General features: G+C 46.2%; 1 protein-coding gene across 1 annotated transcript in view; it reads right to left on the bottom strand.

Annotated features, from left to right (window-relative positions):
* The window catches only part of LOC124612917 (selenoprotein F), a 53472-nt gene that overhangs the window by 23997 nt on the left and 16411 nt on the right, over nt 1-13064 (bottom strand). Inside the window, exon 3 of the mRNA XM_047141406.1 lies at nt 8847-8962. Within this exon, the coding sequence (XP_046997362.1) occupies nt 8847-8962 (116 nt within the window). The remainder of the gene's footprint in view (nt 1-8846; nt 8963-13064) is intronic.

Below are 13064 nucleotides of genomic sequence, written 5' to 3'. Positions count from 1 at the left end.
TGATGCAGCGAGGGGATGGAGGTGGACAAGCACCCTCATGGGCATCCCGGCCACACGTAACACATTTGGCCGGATTGGAACAGGACTGGCTGGTGTGATTGAACCGCTGACATCGATAGCAACGCGTAGGGTTCGGGACATAAGGGCGAACGGAAATTATCTCATAGCCTGCTTTGATTTTTGATGGGAGTTGAACTTTGTCAAATGTCAAGAAGACAGTGCGGGTTGGAATGATGTTCGAGTCAACCCTTTTCATAACCCGATGAACAGCGGTGACGCCCTGGTCAGACAGGTAGTGCTGAATTTCTTCGTCAGACAATCCATCGAGGGAGCGTGTATAAACGACTCCACGCGAGGAATTTAAGGTACGGTGCGGTTCCACCCGGACAGGGAAGGTGTGGAGCAGAGAAGCACGCAGCAATTTTTGAGCCTGGAGGGCACTGTGTGTTTCCAACAACAGGGTGCCATTCCGTAGTCTGGAACAAGACTTTACAGGACCCGCAATTGCGTCGACACCTTTCTGAATAATGAAAGGGTTGACCGTGGAAAAGTCGTGACCTTCGTCAGACCGAGAAACAACAAGGAACTGTGGCAACGATGGAAGAACCGTCTGTGGCTGAGACTCAGTGAACTTACGTTTGTGAGCAGACATAGTGGAAGGTGAGGAAACCATTGCGGAAGAATCCCCCATGATTACCGGCGTCTCCGATGGCGCGCTCCTCCCTTGTGGGGGCCCTCACCGAGGGCACACCCGCCTTAGGTGATTGTTCACACCTCAGGTCACACCTCCCGACAAACGGACGGAGGGACCAATCGGCACTTTCGGAAGGTATCAGCTCGGGTAATCACCCCTCCCTGGGCCTGGCCTTTACCAGGGGGTACGTACGTGTCCTACCTGTCTACCCGGGGCGGGGAATTACGCGTTACCCCGTCACCGGCTACGCATGGAAGTGCGTGGGTCGGCCTTCAGACACGCACAGGGAGGAAGAAAGAGAAAGGGAAAGGAAAGAAGAGGGGGTCTCAAACGCCGCAGCGGAGAAAAGGGTAAAGAGAAGAGGGAAGGAAAGGAGATGGACAAAGGAAGGAAGAAGACATACAAGCAAGGAAGAAGAAGAATGCGGTACATTTACAAGCGTCCGTCTCCGGACGTAGGCGCAAACCATACTCCCAGAGGGGGAGAAAGTGAAGGAAACAGCCAGAGGTGAGGGGGGGGGGGGGGGGGTGAAGACAGGGGATGGGGAAGGATGCGGAAAGGGAAGGTATGCAGCCCGGAAAGGAAGGAAGGCCACATTAGCTCGGGGCCCCGTGCTCGCTACGCACGTATCCACAAAAGAGTTGTGGATCCCCTGGGGGGGACCCCACTGATGAAGGGTTAGTAAGATGTGATGGCGCCAGGCCGTGTCATAGGCCTTGCGAAGGTCAAAAAACACTGCAACCAAATGGCGGCGCTGGGAAAAAGCCTGCCGAACTGCGGATTCCAAGCGAAGCAAATGATCGATAGGAGATCGTCCCTCTCGAAAGCCACACTGGTAAGGGGACAATAGATCCCGAGATTCGAGGACCCAAGTGAGCCGACGGGCTACCAGCCGTTCAAGTAACTTACAACCAACATTGGTCAAACTAATTGGCCGATAGCTGTCAACAGATAGGGGGTTCTGACCAGGCTTAAGGACAGGAACCACAATGCTATCCCTCCACTGAGAAGGGAAGTCACCCTGGAGCCAGATACGGTTAAACACCCGAAGAAGATGGTGCCGTTGTGGAGCACTGAGATGTTGAAGCAGCTGGTTATGAATGGAATCTGGGCCAGGAGCCGTATCATGAGAAGCAGATAGAGCAGAAAGAAATTCCCATTCAGTGAAAGGTTCGTTGTAAGATTCTGACTCACAAGTGGTGAAACATAAGGTGACAGCTTCAGCCTGCTGTTTTTGATGAAGGAAAGCAGCTGGATAGGAGGCCGATGCTGATGCCACTGCAAAATGGGTCGCAAGATGTTCTGCGAGAACTAATGGGTCCGTACAAATGCCATCTGGGAGGTGAAGGCCTGGGAGGGTGGACTGCCGATGGCAACCTTGGAGAGAGCGAAGTGTAGCCCATACCCGTGACAGAGGGACAGTGGAACCAAGGGAAGAAACGAATCGTTCCCAACATATCCGCTTGCTCTGTTTGATTAAATAACGGGCTTTAGCGCGAAGGCGCTTAAAGGTAGAAAGGCTGGCTACAGATGGGTGATTCTTAAAGTGTTGCAAAGCTCGACGGCGATCACGGATGGCAATGGCAATGGCCGTACTCCACCACGGGACTTGCCGACGACGAAATTGTCCAAATGAGCGCGGGACAGCAAGGTTAGCAGCGCGAACAATCGCGTCAGACACGTCACGTAGGACGTCATCAATACAACCCGACAAAGAGGGAGAAAACTCGACCTGTGCAGTATATAGAGGCCAATCGGCGCGGTGGAAAGACCAACGAGGTAACCTCTCCATCGGGGAGCGGGAAGGGAGCGTGATAATCAATGGGAAATGGTCACTATCACAAAGGTCGTCGTGTGGCGACCAGTGTAATGAAGGGAGGAGAGAGGGAGAAGAAAGAGAAAGATCAATGGCAGAAAAGGTACCATGACCAGCACGGAAATGAGTAGGGGAGCCATCATTAAGAAGGCACAGGTCGTGGTCTGCAATAAATTGGTCGATAAGAAGACCTCGTCGAGATGGAAAGGCACTGCCCCACAAAGGATGATGAGCATTAAAATCCCCAAGGAGGAGGAAGGGAGGAGGAAGTTGCTGAAGAAGGGTGGTTAAGGCAGCAGGTGTAAGAGTCCTGTCAGGAGGGAGATAAAGATTGCATACTGTGACTGCAGAGTCTAAGTGGACCCTAACAGCAACTGCTTCCAATGTAGTTTGGAGAGGAATCCACGTGCTAGCAATGTCTGTACGGACCAATGTACAAACGCCACCAGAAGCCCGCAAGGGTCCGACCCGATTTCGACAGAAAATACGGAACCCACGGAGGGTCGGTGAGTGAGCATCAGTAAAATGAGATTCCTGGAGAACCACACAAGCTGCTGAGTAGGACGAAAGAAGGGATTTCAATTCCGGAAGGTGACGATAGTAGCCATTACAATTCCATTGGAGAACCACAGAACGATGGTTTAAATGAGGGCTGAACACGCTAAATCCGGTCATACCGCCGGGTCCCCACCCGTCACCGACAAGGAGGGGGCGACATCCATAAACGACAGGTCAGAATCCGGTTGTGAAGCCGGGGAAGGGACCTCCGGTGACACCAGAGGCTCTTTGTCCCGGGACTTATGTTTCTTCTTCTTTTCAGGCTGAGATCGAGGAGGGCTGTGTGGCATAATGGAGCCAGCTGCAGCAAGATCAGGAACAGAAAGAGACCGGGCGACCTGGGGGCCGATAGACCGCTGCTCTCGCGGTCGCCGCGCTGCAGCAGACCTTTGACCTCGAAGGTGCCGGGAAGGGGCATCCCGGGAGAGGCGCCCTTGACCGGCAGACGCCGAAGGAGTGGGACACTTCTCCGGCTGGGGAGGGGGAGCGGCGCCCAGAGGAGAAGGTGTGGGAGCCGCAGGGGAGGGGGGAAGGAGAGGGGTCCGGGACGGGGGTAAGGAAGGGGGAGGAAGGGATGAAGATGTAACCAAGGCGTAACTAGATGTCATGGACACAGGGTGCAATCGTGCATATTTCTTACGGGCCTCTGTGTAGCTTAAACGATCAAGAGACTTATACTCCTGTATCTTTTTTTCTTTCTTATAGACTGGGCAATCTGCTGAACGTGGAGAATGACTACCATGACAATTTACACATACAGGAGGGGGAACACAGGGACTCCCCTCATGGAGTGGACGTCCACGGTCACCACAGAGAGGGTCCTGGGTACAGCGAGAAGACATGTGGCCAAAACGCAAGCACTTAAAACACCGCATAGGAGGTGGGATGTACGGCTTCACATCACAGCGATAGACCATAATCTTAACTTTCTCAGGAAGGGTATCCCCTTCAAAGGCCAGGATAAAGGCACCAGTATCAATACGATTATCTTTAGGACCCTTCTGAACACGCCGAACAAAGTGAACACCCCGCCGTCCGAGATTGTCCCGAAGTTCCTCATCAGTTTGAAGGATGAGGTCTCTGTGAAAAATCACACCTTGTACCATATTTAGAGACTGGTGAGGGGTAATGGACACGGGAATTGTGCCAAGATGGGTACAGGCACGAAGGGCCGCAGATTGGGCAGCCGAAGCAGTTTTTATCAGTAATGAACCCGACCGCATCTTGCTCAGGGAGTCCACTTCGCCGAACTTGTCTTCAATGTGTTCCACAAAGAATAAAGGTTTGACACTGGTGAAAGTATCTCCATCAGTTCTGGTGCAAACTAGATAACGGGGGAAAGGTTTTGCCCCTAGACGACGGGCCTGACCCTCCTCCCAGGGGGTAGCCACGGAAGGGAAGGCCGAAGGGGCAAGAGAAGCAGCACTTGAGGAATCAGTACCACGCAGAGAGACGGCCGCAGAAGAGCGGCCAGAGGTTTGAACCCTTATGCGTTTCATCGGCATAGCGTCCGCCCTGATACCACCCACTCCGATCAGGGGCTCTCCTCACGGGCGCCACCCAGCCACAGCAAGGGCCGTCTGGCACGGCGGCCATTGCCGGGAGTTCCGATGCTCCAGGATGACGAGCAACCACTCCAAGGCATGCATGAGGAGGTCACAGCTCAGGTATCAGAAGTGTGATCCCTGTGTGTTCAGGGGGCTCAACCAAAAGGGTACATAGCGACCCCACCACACGGGCTGGCTACCGTGCTGGCTATGCACCCTAGCATCAGACAACGACGTAGAAGAAAAGGTGGAATATACTAGGAGGGCACACGTCGGAGACACTAGGTAAGGTGCTCTTCCCCAAATGGCTCACACTACGGAAGAGAAATTTTGGAATGGAGGTCAAACCCCAGAGGGGGACCAAGGAATGCCAAAAGGAGGAGATGATTACGCAACAAAGCCAGAGTGTAAAACCAACAGAACCAGGAGGATAGCGGGGGCCAACATAAGCAAGGACACCAATAGAGGGAGAGGAGAGGGCGAGGGGAAAGGGGTATGGAGGGGAAAGGAGGGGAAGGGAAAGGAAATGCAGCCCGGGAGAGAAAGAAGGCTGCAATGGCTCGGGGCCCCGTGCTCGCCACGCACGTATCCACGAAAGAGTTGTGGACCCCCTGGGGGGTCCACTGAATAGCTTAAAATGGGGAAAAAAGGGAGAAATGAAAATTTAAATGTTGGAAATAAATTGTAGGATTTCATTCACTGTTGAGTATTACAGGAGGAAAAAATAGTTCAACTGTGAATACTCTCTCAAGTCAGTTACGCACCTATATGGGGAACTACTGTGAATAAATAGGAACAAAGGTGAGAAAAGTGCAGGTGCGTGCACTGTTATGAATTGCAGTGACCACCTGGCGGAAGGCCTCTGCCAATTATCTGACTACTCCACCAATAAACTCTGCCGGAGTGATTCCCTCCCCACAAGTCGAACATAACCTCCAATCCCTGCTTAAAGCCTTAGGCCCTTTCCAGAACCTCTCCCCTGCATCAGTTTCCCTCCTCACTCGTATGACACACCTCATACCCACTTTCTACCTGTTCCCCAAAATCCACAAACCCAATAACCCTGTACACCCCACTGCAGCTGGTTATTTCACCCCCACTAAAAGAATTTCAGCCCTCATTGACCAACACCTCCAACCTATGGACCATAACCTAGCCTCCGATGTCAAAGATACCAACCACTTTTTTCACTAACACACTAACGTCCCCACCCATTTACCTCCTGGATCCCCACTCATCATTGTTGGCACCACCTCCCTACACACCAACATCCGTCATGCCCATGGTCTTACCACTACTTAACACTGTTTCCCAATATCCTTCACACTTAAAATTCACTACATCATTCCTCATACACATCATTAAATTTATCCTAACTCAAGGTGAAGGTATATGAACAAATCCGCGGCACAGCCATGGGTACCCGGACGGCACCCCCTATGCCAATCTGTTTATGGGCCATAAGAGGAGACCTTCCTAGCCCAAAATACCAAACCACTTCTGGTTCAGATTCATTGATTATACCTTCATGATCCTGACTCTGGGCCGAGGTGCCCTCAGATTCATTGATTATACCTTCATGAACCTGACTCTGGGCCGAGGTGCCCTATCTTCATTACTTCACAACCTCAACGCTTTCCCTCCCGTCCATTTCACCTGGTCCTCCTCAAGCCAGTATGCCACCTTCCTGGGCGTTGACTTCCTCCTTTCTGATGGCCCCATACACACCTCTGTCCACATTAAACCCACCAATAGTACCTGCATTTCCACAGCTGTCATCCCTCCCACACCAAAAACTCCCTCTTAAATAGTCTGGCCACTTGGGGATAGTGTATCTGCAGTGACAAGAACTCCCAGATTTCCCATGCCATTTCCCAACACACCCTCAACCCCACCATCCATTAAAACCTGCTACAAAGTAGTGCCCCCTTCATAACCTAATACCAACCTGGACTGGAACAACTGAACCACATCCTTCATCAGGGCTTTGATTACGTATCATCAAACCCTGAAACACGGGGCATCCTACTCATGATCCTTCCCGTTGTTGTTGTTGTTGTTGTTGTTGTTGTCTTCAGTCCTGAAACTGGTTTGATGCAGCTCTCCACGCTACCCTATACTGTGCAAGCTTCTTCGTCTCCCAGTTCTTACTGCAACCTACATCCTGTTGAATGTATTCATCTCTTGGTCTCCCTCTACAATTTTTACCCTCCACACTGCCCTCCAATGCTAAATTCGTGATCCCTTGATGCCTCAGAATATGTCCTACCAACCGGTCCCTTCTTCTTGTCAAGTTGTGCCACAAACTCCTCTTCTTCCCAATTCTATTCAATACCTCCTCATTAGTTATGTGATCTACCCATCTAATGTGATCCTCCCCACCCCTCCTAAAATGGTGTTCTATTGCCCACCCAACCTCCATAACATCCCTAGTCCATCATATGCCATTCCCAATCCCAATCCCTTGCCACAGGGATCATAATCCTGTGCAAGACCTGCCCAATTCATTCACCCAGCTCTTCCTTTTCCAGTCCCGTCACAGGCTTATCAGAGGCCGAGGCATCTGTGAAAGCAGCCATGTCATACAGCAGCTGTCCATCAGGATGAACAGCCACTGTATACTTGGCCACAAGCAAAGGAGACCACCCTATGGTGCATCATCCAGCTGAACATGATATGCTCGATTTCAGTAGCTACTTCACTACCCGAGCAATCTGGATACTTTCCTCCACCACCCTCTTTTCTGACTTGCACAGATGGGAGCTACCCTTACACCGCATTCTCAGTCTATGGCAACTTTTTGTCCCCACACCTTCCACTCAATACTTTCCACCCTATTCTTATCCCCTCACCCTCTGTGTGCCCCCCCCCCCTCAATCAACTCAACTGTGTGTCTTTTCCCTTCCATGCCTTTCTCCTTTATCAACCCCCCCCCCCCCCCCCCCTCCACCTCTGCACCTCCCTGCTCCGCAACCTCCCAGCACTGCATCTACTGGCAGTCTAGCCCCCTGAAGCCCCACCAGGCAGCACTTTTCTCTTCCCCAATCCGTATCCTGCTACTCCTTCCCTTCCCACTAGCCCCCACCAAATTGCTGCTTCTGTTTTCTGTTCTTTGTGACAGTTGCATTCTGGTCTGAGCTTTCTGAGAAAAACTCGGGTCGAAAGCTAATGCCTAAGTGTCTTTTGTTGTGCCTGTCTGCAACTCAATGTATCATCTTTATGGCAAGTATGAATCCATCTTTTCCTATCTTTGTTAACATTCATCTTACACCGTTGTTTCGAGACACTATCTTTTTTTTTTTCTTCTTCACTAACCTAGTAAGCGCTTGGTGTTTCTTACAAAATTACAAACAAATCTTAACGTTTTTATTTTTTCTCCCTAAACTTTAATTCCTTTTGAAAATTTCTCCTTTGCTCCTTTTACTGTTTGCTTTGTGTAGAAATTGAATAACATGGAAGCTATGCTACAACCCTGTCTTCTCTCTTCTCAATTACTGCATCCCTTAGTATATTTCACTTTGTAATTGCCATCTAGTTTATGGTTGGTTCCCAGCTTAGAACATTCAATGTGCATGAGTTGATAATTTTGGTACTGGCATATGTAGTGTATGGCTGCAGCAGGAAACCAGCACACATGCCAAACCAAACCATACCATACCATACCATACCCTAGCCGTAACGACCTCTGCTCCATGTGTGGTCAACAGATGGGATAATTGGCTCAAGGTATACAACAGAAGCAACACACTTAAACCAACTCAAGCATAAGATAATTTTATTGCAACAGCTCAATGATAATTTAACAACATAGAATACATGAAATGCAAACAGTGTTCTCCAACTTTAAGGAAGTGCTGTGGAATTTGAGGAAGATAATGCACCAATAACATTTAGAAAGAACAAGCAAACCTGCATATTACACTCACAACTAAGAAGCAACAACTGGAGCAGTGAGGGTATACAGATAAATTTAAAACGTATCCCTGTTAAGTTTTAAACAATTCTCATCCCTCAATGTTCTCTAGTAGTACTTAAAAACGTCTACTGCAAGCATGCTGCAAATATTCTTTATGTTCTTTTTCTTACCTTAATTTTGAGAAAATAATGTCTCTTGCACTATTTATCATAGTGCTACCTCATTTCAGCACTTAACCTAACTATAGTATTGAAATATTGTTATATCAATTTTGTTAAGCAGGGCAAAAATCAAATGAAAGCATCACAAACATACCTGCAATCTGAGGATATGCACCAAACTTACAAGTGCAGACTTCTAATCGTGCTTGGGCATAACGTTTTACTTCGTATGTGTTCTCATCCTTCTGGCAGCACTGTGTGCAGTGTTCTCTGGAAATATGGCACAAGCTGTTTAGACACATCAAGTAAATACAAAACTGGAAATTTGATTGTTGGTTAGTTGGCTGGCTATGGGTTAAGAGACTAAGCAGCAGGGTCATCAATCACACAGTCAAGAGGTAGTTCACACGGTGTTAGTGACATCTGCCAGAAATTTGAACCAATGATTGGAGTCATAAAAACTGATGCACTGAAGGTTACACTGTTGTCAGAATGAGAAATAATTTATAGAGAAGTATTTGTATATGTACTAGGCTGGTATGTACAGCAGTATACACGAGGGGCTGTGTTTGACCCCTCAGCAACCTAATTATACGTGAAAAGAACTGCAGAGTAAAGATCATCATCTAACCGGAAGACACACAACAGTGACAACGAGAATGCTAGAACTGCATTGAGCATATGTTGGATCATAAGTATTAAAGGGTCTCTCTCTCTCTCTCTCTCTCTCTCTCTCTCTCTCTCTCTCTCTCTCTCTCTCTCTCTCTGTGTGTGTGTGTGTGTGTGTGTGTGTGTGTTTCCTGCTTCAGAAGTAGTAGGCCCTTTGTGTGAAAGCTAAAATGTAAAACATTCTTTCCATTCTGCCTGTCTGCGACTCAACGTCTCCTTAGTATGGCGAGTAGCAATCTGTCCTTTTCATAATATTGTTATTCCATCCTGGACTCTCTGTTGTTTGTTTAAATATTTGCACTAATCATCCAAGTTAACATATTTGTTTTGCATACAAGGGGGCACTTACCCGACACCTGTTACCAGTTGGAATGCGTTTTGAGACCCACTGTCACGTAACCTCCTGAGAATGTACTCCCCATATTTTCCTGGACACCCTGCCTTGATTTGATTATTACCCAGACCTAGAATTAAGATCGATCTATTTCAAGGTCCTAAGGTTCCTTTCTCATATGACCTTTTGGCATCTGTTCCTTTCAGTTCCTCAGGAGTATCAGGGTACTACTATAATTTACACTCATAGCTCTAAAACCCTGTATAGGACAGGATATGGTTTTATGGCAGAGCAGACAACCATTACGTACGTTTTATTAAGCAGCCCTCCCTCGACCATGTTTTATTTTGTAGTGACTCAATGAGCAGTGTCTAGGCTATTGACTGAAGTTACTCTCGTCACCCTGAGATATCTGCTATCCATGATCTCCTGTCTGACTTTAGTCATTCCGCTTGCTTAGTTATCCTTCTCTGGGTCGCAAGTAATGTGGGTATCTGAGGAATGAACTGGCTGACCGTTTGCCTAGAAGAACGAATACGTGTCCAACATTTGCTTTGATGAGCCCAGATTTCCATTTCCACTGAGAAGGTGGTTTTTATTCTCAGACGTAACGTTTTTAAACTACTTTTGAGGTGGGGTTGGGGTGCTTGACGTTGGGATGTCTTCTGCCACATGTTAGATCTGGGTGATCTTCGACCCTAAATCCTTTGCCAGTTACTTCAGTCATCCCTCTTTCACTCAGTTTTATTTGCTTTTAGATGTGGCTAGCCCATTCCTGCCACATCTTGTGTTCTGTTTTAGGGTTAGCACTCTGATGAATAGTGGGTGTTGGTCCTCTCTTAACTGCTTCGACGGTAACGGGTCAGGGGTGGAAAGTCTCCTGTCACATGCAGAGGCCCAGGGGCACTAGCATGGCCCCACCCATCTGCTGACCTGATTTCTCTCACTTTATGTTAGGGTCATTCCATGTAAATGAGGAATCATTATCAAAAAATTTATTTTTCTGTGGGAATATTTTCCCGTTACATATGTAGGTTGGGCTTTGAATTTTGTTGGCAAGATTGATTTTCCCCTCCAAAACCTATTGTTTACTTGTGGGAGCCATTGTTTTGAAGAGTATATTGTTGAGTTTGTTCATGCAGAAGATTTGATCAATTTTGAGGTAAGAAAAAATCATGAAATTCATAATAATTTTTTATGGTTTACACATCTCTAAAGCGCATAACTTCTTCATTTTGATATATTTTTAGAAGCAAACAATTTAAGCATGATAAATACAAAAACATTTATATAACCTAACCCAAAATGTGTATTATGAGTTACCAAATGTCAATTTTTCAAAGATTTTCGCAAAATACATTAAAGTATAGAAACTTATACGCCATGCTGTCCTTTGCATAAGTGTACCTTATAATTTGGTGTCTCAAATTTCCTCCTGGAAGCCTTCTCCTGATATAGGATATTTAATTCACAAAGTGAGCTACCTTTATTTATGTAATGTGAGTTACCATAATTTTTGTAGAAATTTTGAGCAGTCAGATTGGTTCTGAATTATATACAACACAACTAACAATATATTTCAAAATATTTAATATATATTAATCTCCCTATGCCACATAAAATCCCATAGGGAATAGCTATTTCTACTTAACAACAATTTACAATTTTTGCAAAATGCCTTTAAGTGCAGCTGAAACGATGAGAAGAAGAAGGCAGAAATTCAAAGATGAAGGCAGATATGAAGAGTATAAAATCAAACACATGGAAACTATGAAAACATTCAGGAAGAATGTTTGAGTAAAAGGGAACAAGAAAGGATTGCTGCAGACAGGAAACGGAATGTTAGAGAAAGAGTTGCCAAGTACAGGGGGCGGCTAAAGAAAGCATCTTCAGCTACACCAAGTAGTTCTGCCTCTCCGCCATATAAAAATAGGTCTTCATTGGGAAAAGCCATATCAAAAGTGAAACGTGTACTTCCAGCATCACCCAGAAAACAAAAATGTGTTATTAGAAGGTTGTATCATACATTTGTTGAACCTTAAGAAGTAGAAGGAATCTCTAGACAAAAGATATGTGATGAAATAATAAGTGCAGTGAGCAAATTATATGAAAGGGATGACATTAGCAGACAGGCCCCTGGACGCAATGACATTGTGACTGTAAAAGATGAGAAAGGTAAGAGTAAGTTGCAAGTATGACATTTGATGTTTTCTCTGAAAGAAGTCCATGTAATGTGGAGAAAGTGGCAAAGTGATTAGTAAAAGTAAATTTGCAGAATTAAGACCCAAACATGTCATGCCTGCCAATAAACTTCCACACAACCTGCGTGTCTGCAGGTATTACGAGAATTTCGTCAGTGTTATTAACTCTCTTCATAGCATAGTACTTCAAATACCTAAGTACAGAATTTTTTTATCTGCAAAGCCTAAAGCCGATTGTTTGCTGGGAAAGTGTATGAAATGTAAAGATTTATTGGCAGTTAAACTTCTTGATTTATGTAGTGGTGTAGAAGACTACGGCATGAAATTGTATGTGTGGCAGGAGAGTGATGGCAGAATTTTGAAAGTAGAGGAAGAAAATACATTACAGAATCTTCTTGGTCATATTTTTACCAAGAGACCTAAATTTTTATAGCACTGCTACTTTGAGAGAGAACAATCAAAGAACTATCAGAGTGATAAGGAATCACTGCCTTCTGCGATGCTAACTGCCATGATGCAAATACATTTTTCTGAAAATTTTAGATGCGTAAGTCAAGATGAAATTTAAAGTGCACATTGGCAGCAGAATCGAATTAGTATTTTTACTGCCATGATTTGACATTCAGGTACTTCTCACCCGTACGTGTTGGTATCTGAAATCTGGACCACACACACAAAAAAAAAGTCATTCCATATGTTGATAGACTTCTTGAAGAACTACCAAAACATATTAGAGAAGTTACAATCTGGTCAGATGGTCCTGCTTCCCAGTTTAAAAACATATACTGCACAGGCTATTGTTTTAAGTAAGAGTCGTGCCAAAAGAATTACATGGAAGTACTTTGCAACGTCTCATGGGAAGGGGCCAACAGATGGAATTGGTAGGGCTGTCAAATGCCAAGTTTGGTCTTGTGTGAAAAGCAGGGAATGTGTTGTAAACAATGCAACAGATTTTGTAAAAGCATTGTTGAATTCTTCTTCTAATGTGACGGCAGTTCTTAAGGGTGAATAAGACTTTAGCCAAAGAAGCAAAAAGCTACATCTCTTGGCCGTAGTCAAGAACTGCAAACCAAAGTACATTTCTAAAATTCATCACTTGAAACTCTATAATAATGAAGTTGTAGGACACACCACTTCATCAGCTGCAGAGGAAAAAACTAACAGAACA

This window comes from Schistocerca americana, chromosome 4, assembly GCF_021461395.2.
Source record: "Schistocerca americana isolate TAMUIC-IGC-003095 chromosome 4, iqSchAmer2.1, whole genome shotgun sequence".
NCBI lineage: Eukaryota > Metazoa > Arthropoda > Insecta > Orthoptera > Acrididae > Schistocerca > Schistocerca americana.
Note: the sequence above shows the minus strand (reverse complement) of the source record. Positions and strands in the feature narration are given on the sequence as shown.